The sequence below is a fragment of the Nelusetta ayraudi genome, unplaced genomic scaffold (genome assembly GCF_046127955.1).
Source record: "Nelusetta ayraudi isolate G7.1 ecotype Tasmania unplaced genomic scaffold, CSIRO-AGI_Nayr_v1 ptg000093l, whole genome shotgun sequence".
Classification (NCBI taxonomy): Eukaryota; Metazoa; Chordata; class Actinopteri; order Tetraodontiformes; family Monacanthidae; genus Nelusetta; species Nelusetta ayraudi.
The window spans coordinates 161,689-175,000 of record NW_027466143.1 but is presented as its reverse complement, the minus strand read 5'-3'; the positions used below and the strand labels follow the sequence as shown (position 1 = coordinate 175,000).

At 51.0% G+C, this 13,312-nt stretch overlaps 1 protein-coding gene across 1 annotated transcript in view; it reads left to right on the top strand.

Moving 5' to 3' along the window:
• Nucleotides 1-4,387, top strand: part of ttc7a (tetratricopeptide repeat domain 7A) — a 32,630-nt gene extending 28,243 nt beyond the window's left edge. Inside the window, exon 20 of the mRNA XM_076047316.1 lies at nt 4,143-4,387. Coding sequence (XP_075903431.1) covers nt 4,143-4,361 — 219 coding nt within the window. The 3' untranslated portion in view covers nt 4,362-4,387. The remainder of the gene's footprint in view (nt 1-4,142) is intronic.
• Nucleotides 4,388-13,312: the final 8,925 nt, after the last annotated feature.

The following is a 13,312-nucleotide window of genomic DNA, read 5'->3' as shown; positions in this document are numbered from 1 at the left end:
TGTACATTTGGATGTAGACACAGAAACAGGGCAATTAGAAGCCAAAAAAAGGAAACAAGATGCACGCACACACACACACACACACACACACACACACACACACACACACACACACACACACACACAGCTCAGCAGCTCAGTCTTATTGAAGGAAGGACATGGAGAAAGCAACTTCAGAATATCTTCCAATTCAGAATGCTGAAGATAAGAGCCATAAGATCGGAGAGGAAATAAAGGAATCTTCTCTGCTGGCTGCACACTGAGCAGACGCTGCAAGATGATTGGTCGGTATTCTGACCCGGCAGAACTCAACACTAAGTTGAGTCGACTTGCCAATGCAAAGAAGAGCCCGACTTCTCCCTGGCCAAAGGCAATGAAGCCGAGAGGAGATGCGAGTGCTGTGCTGAAGCCTCTTCCTGGTTCAGTGGGAGGGCATTGGGCCACTGGATTGCAGTGTGCTGCTGCGCTGGTGTCACAGTGCATGAACAGCCTGCAGTTGTGAGGCGTGCCTCTGGCTGCCATATTGCACCAACACAGAGCAGCGCACCACTCAGACATCCAGACACTCGCTTGTTCAGCAGCAACCATCAGAAGTAAAGCCTTGATATGAATATTTTAATAAGCATTCATAAAGCATTGTTCCCACTTTAATACACAGTCAGGTTTTTTTAAACCTCATTTGTAAGCTTCTATATTCTGTCTTTATTTACTGCATGTTCCCACATTATAAATGAAGATGAGTGAGGTTTGGGTGGCCAACTCCACCCCTGAGCTCCACCCCCCTGAGCTCCTCCCTGAGCTCCACCCCTGAGCTCCACCCCTGAGCTCCTCCCCTGAGCTCCTCCCTGAGCTCCACCCCTGAGCTCCTCCCTGAGCTCCTCCCTGAGCTCCACCCCTGAGCTCCACCCCTGAGCTCCTCCCTGAGCTCCACCCCTGAGCTCCACCCCTGAGCTCCTCCCTGAGCTCCTCCCTGAGCTCCTTCCTGAGCTCCACCCCTGAGCTCCTCCCTGAGCTCCTCCCTGAACTCCACCCCTGAGCTCCACCCCCCTGAGCTCCACCCCTGAGCTCCACCCCTGAGCTCCTCCCTGAGCTCCTCCCTGAGCTCCACCCCTGAGCTCCTCCCTGAGCTCCTCCCTGAGCTCCACCCCTGAGCTCCTCCCTGAACTCCACCCCTGAGCTCCACCCCTGAGCTCCTCCCTGAGCTCCTCCCTGAGCTCCACCCCCCTGAGCTCCACCCCTGAGCTCCTCCCCTGAGCTCCTCCCTGAACTCCACCCCTGAGCTCCACCCCCCTGAGCTCCACCCCTGAGCTCCACCCCTGAGCTCCTCCCTGAGCTCCACCCCTGAGCTCCACCCCTGAGCTCCTCCCTGAGCTCCACCCCTGAGCTCCTCCCTGAGCTCCTCCCTGAGCTCCACCCCTGAGCTCCACCCCTGAGCTCCTCCCTGAACTCCACCCCTGAGCTCCACCCCTGAGCTCCTCCCTGAGCTCCTCCCTGAGCTCCACCCCCCTGAGCTCCACCCCTGAGCTCCTCCCCTGAGCTCCTCCCTGAACTCCACCCCTGAGCTCCACCCCCCTGAGCTCCACCCCTGAGCTCCTCCCTGAGCTCCACCCTGAGCTCCACCCCTGAGCTCCACCCCTGAGCTCCTCCCTGAGCTCCACCCCTGAGCTCCTCCCCTGAGCTCCTCCCTGAGCTCCACCCCTGAGCTATTAACATTTAACAGAGCAATATTAACTGCTATTAATGTACATGCAGTCTAAAGTGCAAACTAAATCAAACTACTGAATTCCAGTCCCAGTGTATGACTTGACTCGGTGATTCTTGTGTTTGTGGTTGCTCTAGTCAGCCTCAGTAGTGGCAGGCAGCATGGCTGACAGCAGCGGATTGCCAGGCTAAATATAGAGGTCAGCTGTCTGCAGAGTCCAGAAGATGTTCCTTTCTATCTTCTCTTCTGCTCGGGAAGCTTCCTGTCTTCCACTGAGCTCCTGTTGGTGGCGCCATGGCGTCTATCAAGCCACTCAGAGCGGAGGAGCTCAGATTAATGTCCCGCCCTGTTCTGGGTTTCAGTGCTGGAAGGTACCAAAAACATCTCCCCAAATGAAAAAGTAATGCAATAAGTATTTAATATTTTAAAGTGGCCTCTTCTTTGTTTGGTATGAAAAATAAAAAAAAAGCCAACACCAAGCCAGGAAAATACTCCTATCATCAAGGTAAATGAATCCCATAATGCAATCTGTGTTGGGTGTGTTGGTGACCTTCAGGGACTTCAGCGGTTCTGACTCGCTTCAGCCTTGCAGATTGGAATTCCCTCCATTCAATTTGTCTGTGCGCTGCTGTCTGAGCCGCCAAAGTTTGGCCTGGAGTAAACTTGAGAGACGGACGTGGAGCCGCCGCCCACTCGCTCACTTTGGCTCGGCCCCGTCCAAGTTAGCGGCACGACGAGAAGCGAGGCGGCGCTGCCGGGCGGCCTGGGATCAGCTGAGGTAGGACCGGAGACAGATGGCTGCCAGTGATTAAAGTCACTTTGTCAGCGTGACACCAGAAACACTTTGTCGCCCTCCAAGCGCCGGCCAACATCACGTTTGGTCGCTCGCTGCTCGCCCTCGCAGGCGTCCGGCCTCCGCCTCTCCGACACGCCTTTCATCTCCGATCCAAAGGTTCAGCGGAGGTTGGGTTGGGGGGGGGGGGCTAAAGTGCTGCTCAGGCCAACCAACTCCCTCTGTCCACCAGCTGAAGGTGCTGAACGGTGTAAACTGCTGGGGAGTCGGTGGTTACATCCAACTTTGTGACTTGGTTTCATTAGCAAATAGAGATCACTGTGATCGGTTACATTACTGGAGAGAATCTGCGTCATGAAATGACAGCTGCTTGTGGAATTAATCATGATTAATCTTTAACTACCTTGGACCGGTTTTCAAAAGAGAGGCTGAGCTTCGTGTTTGTGGCTTGGCACTGCACACGCAGCCTGCTTCTCTCTTTCTATTCTGTTGCTATTCAAACACTTCTGATTGGCTCTCCTCTCGCGTCGATGTAAACAGTTGCTACACTGAAGGCTCAATGGTTGGTCTAACAGGCACATCTTTGCAGGATGATCTCAAAGTTGACAGAGGTGCAGGAGAAGTCGAACCCTGCTGTTTGTCATCCAGTCACTGAAACAGTTCAACCACTGGGACATGTTGAGGGTCGCTTCCCAACACAGGAGCTGAGTCACAAGGATCCGCTTTGCATGGGAGTGTGAACACCTCACACTCTTTCACACACTCCTCCAACTGAATGACGAATTGATGAAAAGTCACCAGTTTGAATTTCCTTTTTCTTCCTCTGGGTAACACAGTCACCTCGCTTCAGCCGTGTGTACACCAGTGTACACCAGTGCACACCCACACACCTCTCAGACATAACTCTGTGTCAGCCATTCCCTGCACCCCACAGTTTCTATTATTAGCAGAATTTCTAGCGGGCAGGGAGGGAGGGTCGGGGGCGGGGCCAGTGTGCAGTGTGCGAGTCTTTCCACACCTTGACAGAAAGTTGCGTCACAGCTCGTGGACGCACCGTTGGAAACAGAAGCCTCATTACTGTGGAGGTGGTGAAGCTACAGAACAAAACTCCTGCATCCAACCACAGGCCAGCCAGTGGAAGCGTGTGTGTGTGTGTGTGTGTGTGTGTGTGTGTGTGTGTGTGTGTGTGTGTGTGTGTGTGTGTGTGTGTGTGTGTGTGTGTGTGTGTGATGCCTCTAACAACCTCTCTGTCTCTGTCTCTGTCTCCTCTGTGTTTCCCTACTTTTACTAATTGACGGTTACGCACCCACGTCCTCGTCCAATCAGAGAGCCCGGGAGTTGTGGTGAGATTCTCAACGTTCACAGAGCCGCCCATGTGCTCATCACGCACGACTTCACCAAAGCACCTGATGACAGTTTTAGCCCAGTTCCCTTTGCCTGTGACTTTGAAATGAAGCAGCGGGTCTGATGAATGCAAAACTGCAATTGATGTGTTTTGACTGTTGACTGCCTGTACTCACTTTGTACATCAAACAGTCCTTCAGAAGAATACCAGGATGTTCTTCTCTGCGGCTCTGCACTTTGAATTCAAGTGAACTCCAGCAGCCTGAAAAGCTCCCGCTGTCCCCTGCTCTTCCTTCACCGCAGGGCCGCCTGCTGGTGAGGACGGGCCGCGTCCACCTGGGCGAGAAGGTCCTGCGAGACGCAGTTCAGCTCCACAGCACGTCCCACCAGGCCTGGAGTGGCCTGGGGGAGGCGCTGCAGGCGCAGGGCTCCAGTCACACCCCAGACTGCTTCCTGGCCGCCCTGGAGCTGGAGGCCACCTGTCCAATCAGGCCCTTCACCATCATCCCCCGAGAGCTCTGATTGGTTCAGCCACACCCGGACCCGCTCCAACTGAAGAGATCCAACGTTGGTGTGGATACAGAATGGTTGAACCCTCTCCACCGAAGATATGGAAGATAACTACTGCTTTATCCACTGTGATTGCACTGTATGGAGTCAAATTAACTGATGATGAATGCATTCATGTGTGTACATACATATACGTATGAATGTATTTATAATGTATTTATATGTGTCTACATATCGTTATATAGAAACATGTGTGTGTGTGTGTGTGTGTGTGTGTGTGTGTGTATTTTTTAATGGTAATGAAGATATTGAATGTTCACACCAAGCAACCACAGCCACTGGTTGTTGTCCTGTCACCAGAAGTTGGATGTGTGTCACTGGCAGTTCCTCTCCTATGGGGTTGTGAGCAGACAGAACTCTGTGATGATGAGCAGCGCTGTGTTTAGTGGCCACGGTTCCAGAGCAGAGCCGCTGCTGCTCACATCTCCGGCCAGGAGATGTGTTGCTGCGGATGTGCAGGCAGTCTATGCATTACATAAAGCAGCCTTTGATGTATTTTTGATGATGCCGTTGATTCGACACAGCCACAACCACACGCACACACACACACACACACACACACACACACACACACACACACACACACACACACACACACACACACACACACACACACTGTGGCACCTCACCTTTGAATGAGAGCTTATTATTGCATCATCCACAGCGTCATGTGTGCTCCATGCAGGGTGTGTGTGCTGTTTCCTTCCTCTGTGTGCTTGTGTGGTCCTGCATCATCAGAGCATCTGAGTGTGTGTGTGTGTGTGTGTGTGTGTGTGTGTGTGTGTGTGTGTGTGTGTGTGTGTGTGTCTGTGTGTGTGTCTGTGTTGGACTGTATTGTGCTGGTTTTTAACTCTCTCCCAGTGTGGAACAACAGCCTCCCTGTTTTCATCATGATTATAATGTTGAAGGCAGAAGCAGCAGGTGATCGGGTGATCGGGTGATCGGGTGATCGGGTGATCAGGTGGATGCTGCCACTCACTGCCTGGTCACTGCTGACTGATGCACGTCACTTCCCAGAGCCTCACGACACCACTGTGAGCACTGGCCCACTGCCTTATGTAATACTGCCAGCACACTTCCTGCCTGCCTCCTCCTCCTCCTCCTCTTCCTCCTCTTCCTCCCCCCACCCCCCACCTCCCCCCCCTCCATGCGTCTCGCCCTCTCCCAGCTTGCCTGATATAATGTGATGTGGCTTGGTTGCCTAGCAGCCATCCCCTTATTTGAGTAACTAGGGAAGCAGAGAGATCTGCTCTGCTGAACAGCACACACACACACACACACACACACACACACACACACACATACACACACACACACACACACACACACACAGCAGCAGATAAAGCCCTGTTGTGCGGCTCTCCAGACCCCACAGTGTCTGCTTGATGTCTGCATGCTGCTGTGGTGTGAGGAGCTCTGATCAATGCCCCAGGCTCCTGTCCATTGATTGGTGTGATGGGAAGAACCCCCCCCACACACACACACACACACACACCTCCAGCCTTCTGCTTGTGCTGTAAAAGAGAAAGGAAGAAAAACGCCTCCATCGATCGATATCTTGATTTCCACGCAGGATTGATCGATCCCAGGAAAACCTGGTTTTGTTTTTTCTGCTCCTCCCTCTCTCCCCCCACCCCCTCCCCTCTCTAACCCCCCCCCCCCCCCCCCGCCCTCTCTGGCTCTCCTGCTTCCATCTTCTCCTCATTAGCGCAGCCTGTGACACCTCCACTGGGGCTGGGGGAGATGAATGGTCTGATCCCTCAGGGCCAGCAAGTGAAATATTACATGGTGTGTTCACACACACACACACACACACGCACACTGGCAATGAGGTGCACGAGGCCTGATAGAGGACACATGCTTAGCTACACACTCTGGCGTACACACACACACACACACACACACACACACACACTGCAGTCTTGACAGCTCTGGTAAAAGGAGAGTGATTAATGTGGCAGCGGCCTCCTGCAAAGCCTCTAAGAATGACAACAGGCAGATGAAAGTCTGTTCACCAGGCCGAGTGTCTGTCGCCGCCACACACACACACACACACACACACACACACACACACACACACACACACACACACACACACCTGGGAAGGCCTGCCTGCCTCAGCGTGATGTCAGAGCGAGCAGTGGACCCGTGTGTGTCTCCAGGTCACACTGTCGCGTGAGGTCAAGCTGGGGGTCGTGTGAGGGGAGGAGCCACAGGTGTGAAGCAGGTGGGTTTCACCTTCAGTGCATCTGCACTTTGCACAACTTCACAAAAACCTGCTTTTGGTTTTAATTTTCCTTCAGGCAGTGCAGAATAATATTTCTTTTTGCCAACTGCATTGATGTTGCATTGCATTTATGGCGTGTGTGTGTGTGTGTGTGTGTGTGTGTGTGTGTGTGTGTGTGTGTGTGTGTGTGTGTTGCTGGTGTGGGTGCACGGCACTACAAAGGTAACCATAAACCCGGACTGTGATCCTGCTGGCAGCAGGGAGTCCTGGCTGGTTGAAGGGTGCAGTGAGGGTCACAAGCATCCCATCCATCATTAATAGCTGCAGATGCCAGGAGCAGTGGATGGCACTGCCCTGCACCCCCCACAGCGCCACTCACTGGTCAGTTAGTTAGCTAGCTAGTTAGTGTTAAAGGCAGAGAAGCTCAGCGAGCGGCCAGTGAAGACGTGATCCTCTGCAGGGACTCCAGCAGCGCGGCCGACACTCTCACGCTTGCACCACGCGGCTCAGTGAAACAATAGATGTTGTGTAATGTGCAATAACACATTGATCAGACGCTCCCATACGCTCTGCTGCTCCAGATGATGTTTTATGAGGCTGGCAGAGTGGTGGAGGACGATGCATTTTAACTGCCATTAATCTTTGATGTGTTGGCAGTGTACTGTTTCCCAACAGACATCATGAATTTTAATCACCAGCAGCACAAAGCTATCAAGTCAAAAATAAAAAAAATCAACTATTTATGTTGCTGCAGTATAATGCATCGCTGCCACACCATGATTCTACCAAGAGGACATTAAAATCCAATGCAATTACCACTCACTTAATAGCTCGCACTGTAAGGGATTACTCAGGTTTCCCACAGGGGTTTTTTTGGAGGTCATGGTGGGTGGACTCCGACCCTCTAGGGGGCAGCAGCGGCAGACAATTCTCTATTTGATTTAAATGCATCAACCTGGGGAATTTTAAGCACCAAATTTCAATAAATAATGTGGCAATAATGTATCAATTGCATCAATAGTGGTATCAATAGTGGTATCAATAGTGGGATCAATAGCATCAATAGTGGTATCAATAGTGGTATCACTAGTGGTATCACTAGTGGTATCAATAGCATCAATAGTGGTATCAATAGCATCAATAGTGGTATCACTAGTGGTATCAATAGTGGTATCAATAGTGGTATCACTAGTGGTATCAATAGTGGTATCACTAGTGGTATCAATAGTGGCATCACTAGTGGTATCAATAGTGGGATCAATAGCATCAATAGTGGTATCACTAGTGGTATCAATAGTGGTATCACTAGTGGTATCAATAGTGGTATCACTAGTGGTATCAATAGTGGTATCAATAGTGGTATCACTAGTGGTATCAATAGTGGCATCACTAGTGGTATCAATAGTGGTATCAATAGTGGTATCAATAGTGGTATCACTAGTGATATCAATAGTGGCTCTTTCTTTGATGCAACCTCAGCTTCGTCATATATCATCAAAATACTGAGACAACATTAAAAAAAAAATAGTTAGGAAGCCTGACCATTCTTAACCCGCAATCTCACTAAAACACACACACACACACACACACACACACACACACACACACACACACACACAAACTAAGACTAAAATAAAAAACATTTATTTTACTTCCTTAAATATGAGAGTGAGGGGAGAAACGAAGACTTGTTTTTGTTCAAGGTTTCACTTCACAAACGGTCTCTTTTTTTCAGACCAACTCAAATAGACAGTTTGTTTGTTTGTTTGTTTGTTTGTATAGCAAAATAACGGGGGACGGACAGTACCTGCGGTGTCATCCAGAGACGCTAACAGCTCGCAGCCGTCTCGGGTCCAGTAGGTGGCGCTAGCAGGAGAGCACTCTTGCGGAGGAGCTTGGGTGAAAATCCCACGGAGCCGGAGGAGCTGCGAGCTTCCAGGAAGCCCCCCGGTGGTCCTTCTTCTCGGCATAGGTCCAGGCGAAGCTAGCGTGATTAGCTGGGTGAGCTAACGGCGGCTAGCCTCCCGTCCACCGCTAATGCACACCCTGGCTGGGGTAGCCAGTTAGCTTCCTGACTGCCAGTGAGAAGTCCACCAACTGGCCGTAATCCAAGATATTAGTGACATATTAGTGACACTCTTCTCTTCAACTGCGGACGTCCACACAGTCCGTTCACCTGTGCACTTCTTCTTCTCCTTCTTCTTCTTCTTCTTCTTCTTCTGCTTCTTCTTCATGAAGACACACGCACACCAATTGTTTACCAAACCTACGTGTATGGCATTCCTCTGGAGAGATACCATTCATAATGAATATACTTTTACCACATACTTTTAACCCATTTTACAACACAATGAAAAAAAAATAGACATTTCAACATGTTTAAGCTTTGTTTTATCTTATTTATTTCTTCTTTCTTTTTTTTTCTTTTTTTCTTTCTGTGCAGATTTTGAACCTGTCAGAGCGCTACAGTCTGTAGAGTAAGTGAAGTTTTAAAAGACTCTGTGCAGACTCAGGACCCCAGCAACTGCAACACGGGCTGTAAACACACGAGCTCTGTCACTTCAACACTGCGATAACCAGAGAGCTGAGGGCTTCCATGCAGCAGTCACTGCATTGTTTAACATAACTGAACAACTGATGAGGAAATAACAAATGGCCAGCGAGTGCTAGTGAGATTATTATTAAGTCATAGTTCTGAGACGGATGCTTGAGTGTTGCTGGTGCTCTTCTGTTGAGTTGCCTTCGTCCCTCCTCCTCTGTCCTCTTTTTATTTGAGAAGGCTTTTCTTCTGCACGACTTAAACCTTCATGTTGCCGTGTTACGTAATTCATTATTCTTCTTTGTTCTGACCTTTATTTCTAAAACGTTGACAGTCAGTACAGGAAGTAATCAGCCCCTGTGTTGCTGTCAGTCACTGGGACTCACCTGACTGGCCGGCGGCCCGCAGCGCTGCCGCACCATTGCCCTCTTAAACGCTAACAGGCGGTCATTGGAGACGATTAAACATTTAAAAGTCATTTAATAGAAGCGTAACGTTGCTCCGGTGCGTCTGTCAACGGCTTGGGGTGGCGGGGGGGTAAAAGGACACCTGGTGACCCGGCCGGCTGCTCGGGGTGTCACACCACCTGCTGGATTCCACTGCGAGCCGCTCATCAAGCATTAGTGGAGGCTGTGGTGATGAGAGAGAATGTGACCCCGTCTTTAAAGAGGGCGGGGGGGTGGGGGTGGGGCACCTCTAAACCTGCCGCCTCTTCCTGCTTGTGGCAGCAGCGGCAGCAGCAGCAGCAGCAAGGCATGCTGGGAGAGTGAAGCCCAAACAGTAGCGGGAGGCCATTTCTGGGGGGTCCTCCACCGTTTGCAACCTTCAACCCCGGCTCAACCTCCAACAACGCCAGTCGTCCCGCCCCCGCATTAGATTGCGCCACTGTTTGCGAGCAAATAGCCGCAGGCCAGCGTGACGTGCGGCGCTCTGGACCCCCCCGCTGTGTGCCTGCTGAGTCGCAGGATGGTGTCCCTGTTGTAAGGTTGCCAAGAACCGAGTGAACCCAGACCTCCGCTGGGGGTTGTGTGTGTTGGTTTTTTCGTGAGGCTACCTTCTAGAGGTGGACTGTACGTCATGAAGCACCGCCCCCTGAACGCTGGAGGTGGTCTTTGGGGCCGGCGGTCGGACCTTCTCTCGCTCCACACCAGATGTTCGCAGGGCCTTCAAATGATGGATTTCCTCCTCGCCGGCATCGCATGCATTTTAAATCTCACATAACCCCCCCCCCCCCCCCCCCCCCACCCACCCACCCTCCCTTGCCAGAGAGGAAATAGTGCAGAAATAACACAATGTATTTGCAGCATGTGTGGGCGGTGGTCTTCACATCCCTCTGCACAGACTTCCCAATCCCACAGCGACAGCCAATGGGAGCGCAGTTTGAATTTGAAAACTCCCCCTGTAGCGTTTTCAGAGGGCATCACATGACGCGGCCCACACGCATGATGTCAACACTGGTAAGAACATCATGCGTGTGTCCAGCATGTCTCCAACAGTCTCTCAGGGGGGGTTGATAGCATCACAAAGCATCAGATGTTGGAAGGTCACATGCACACCTTGTGGGGGGGGGGGACATTACTGTGCTGGACATTACAAAATACCATTTACTTGGTGGAGGTTCTTTGTGCGTGGTCTAAACTCCACTGGACTCCAAGGTAAATCCAAAGTTCTGGACAAACAGGATCCGGTTGAGGTTCCACATCCGTCTGCAAGCCGGCGCTGTCAAATGCAAAAGAGCCGCTGGCCTGCGTGTGTGTGTGGTGGGGGGGGGGGGGGGGGGCTTGATTGACAGCGAGAGAGCGGCTGGCTGCTGGGGCCTGTGGTGGAGGCAGGCTGTGGGAGGTGCGGGTGTTAAGTCGTCAGTATGAGGCAGATGTCAGAGATCAGCTGCACACATCACTGAGAGGAGGAGGGGGGTGGAGGGCAGGCAGGGGCGGAGCCATGGCAGGGATTAACTCCGGGGAGGGGGGGGGGGGGTCAGTGCCTTGACCACAGGGCAGAGCGCTGGCACTCGCACGACTCCTTCCTGGGCGGCCGCAGGCTGCAAAGCTCCGCCCCTTAACGAGATCGCCTCCCGTCTTTGTGTCGGCAGAACCAGCGCCGTTGTTTCCGCAGTGGCAGCAGGGGAAGGGAGAGCGCCCCCCCCCCCCACCAACAGCCTCCCACCCCCCTCCAAAGAAAAGCAGCGGCGGGGATTAAAGCAGCCGGCTGGATGTGCCACAACGTCGTGGTCGTGCGCAGCTGGGCCACGTTTGTCCACCGGGAAAAATAACAAGAAAAAACAAAGAATGGACTTTGCTGTTTCCTTTAATTGGGCGTCGTTGGAGCAAATACACGTGTGTTGGTTTTCTTTATAGTTCCTGGAAATGAAATGGGAATTTGATGCATGCCAGGAAGGCTTTTATTATTATTATTATTATTATTATTATTATTATTATTATTATTATTATTATTATTATTATTATTATTCATTCATTCATCTTCTATACCCGCTTCTTCCTATTCAGGGTCACAGGGGTCTGCTGGAGCCCCTCCCAGCTGTCTGAGGGTGAAGGCAGGGTGACACCCTGGACAAGTGGCCAGGTCATATTATTATTATTATTATTATTATTATTATTATTATTATTATTATTATTATTACCATTATTACTTTGAGGCCATTGAGAATGCCAGGCTGGGCTCAGCTGTCATCCGTGTTGTTGTCAGACAGGTTGACATGTTCTCACATGCTGAGGTCCTCCAGAAGGTCAACAGGCAGTTGAGGAGTGCAGCGGAGCGTCGGGTGGCTGTCTTTACTCTTTACTCAGACCTCGGGCCTGGTATGTTAATATGGAGCTGAGCTGCTTCACAAACAGTCCCTCCCCTGCGCTGCACTTAGGGAAATATTAACATTCCTATGGTGTTTAATTGTTGACCGTTTTAATTTGCGGCGAGTCCAATATTTGCTGGAGACAAAGGCTCAAAACATTCGTCACTCTGGGCCGTAGAGTAGTTCAACGGTGTCTATTGTTATTGATATTAATGGTTTAACTGCTGCAGAGTCCCTAGCGCTGGACCGTGACTGGAGAAGTGGACCTTCGAACTCTGGACAGAGAAAAGTGATGCTGGGTACAACCGTAAATCCACAGCGCGCTCTTCTGTTCACCAAGTCCTGCTTCCAACACACAATTCTATGTTTCCATTTCTATAGAATTCTACTCAAGAGAGTTCTGTCGGCAGCAGGTCCGTCTGCTAGTGGTCCTAGCTGGGCGCCCTCCTAGCGACAAACATGCTAATCCAATGTTCAGTTGAAGACAGCGCTGGTTATTTCCCCAGGGTTTCTAGACGCAGCGTCTGAGAAGCAGCACCTTCAAATCATCGTACTGTGGTTTGTTTCCCGCGGTGACGTCACTGCTGGGCGCCGACGGCTGAGGGGACGGCCCGGCTGTTTAGGTAGCTTCATCGTTGGTCCGGAGAACGCTTCATGATATTCTTCATGTGTTTTCTGTGGTCGCGGTGCATTTTCCCGCCATAATAATAATAATAATAAGAATAATAAGAATAAGAATAATAATAAGAATAATAAGAATAATAAGAATAATAATAAGAATAATAAGAATAATAAGAATACATTCATTCATTCATTCATTCATTCATTCATTTTCTATACCCGCTGAGTCCCGAGCTCAGGGTCCTGGGGGTCTGCTGGAGCCTCTCCCAGCTGTCTGAGGGTGAAGGCAGGGTGACACCCTGGACCAGTGGCCAGTTCATCGCAGGGCCACATAGAGACACACAACCATTCACACTCACACGCACACCTATGGACAGTTTAGAGTCTTCAACTGACCTCACATGCATGTGTTTGGGGTGTGGGAGGAACCCGGAGAACCCGGAGAGAACCCAGCAGACACAGGGAGAACATGCAAACTCCACACAGAAGGGTCCCAGGCCCGGAATCGAACCCACAACCTTCTTGCTGTGAGGCGGCAGCGCCGACCACTGCGCCACCGTGTGGCCCATAATAATAATAATAATAAAACTTTATTTGTACAGCGCTTTAAACCAATGGCGTCTCAAAGCACTTTATACAGTCAGAGAGAAGCAACTGGGCCCCCGGAGCAAGCAAGATGCCACAGTGGCTGGGAAGAACTCCCCAGT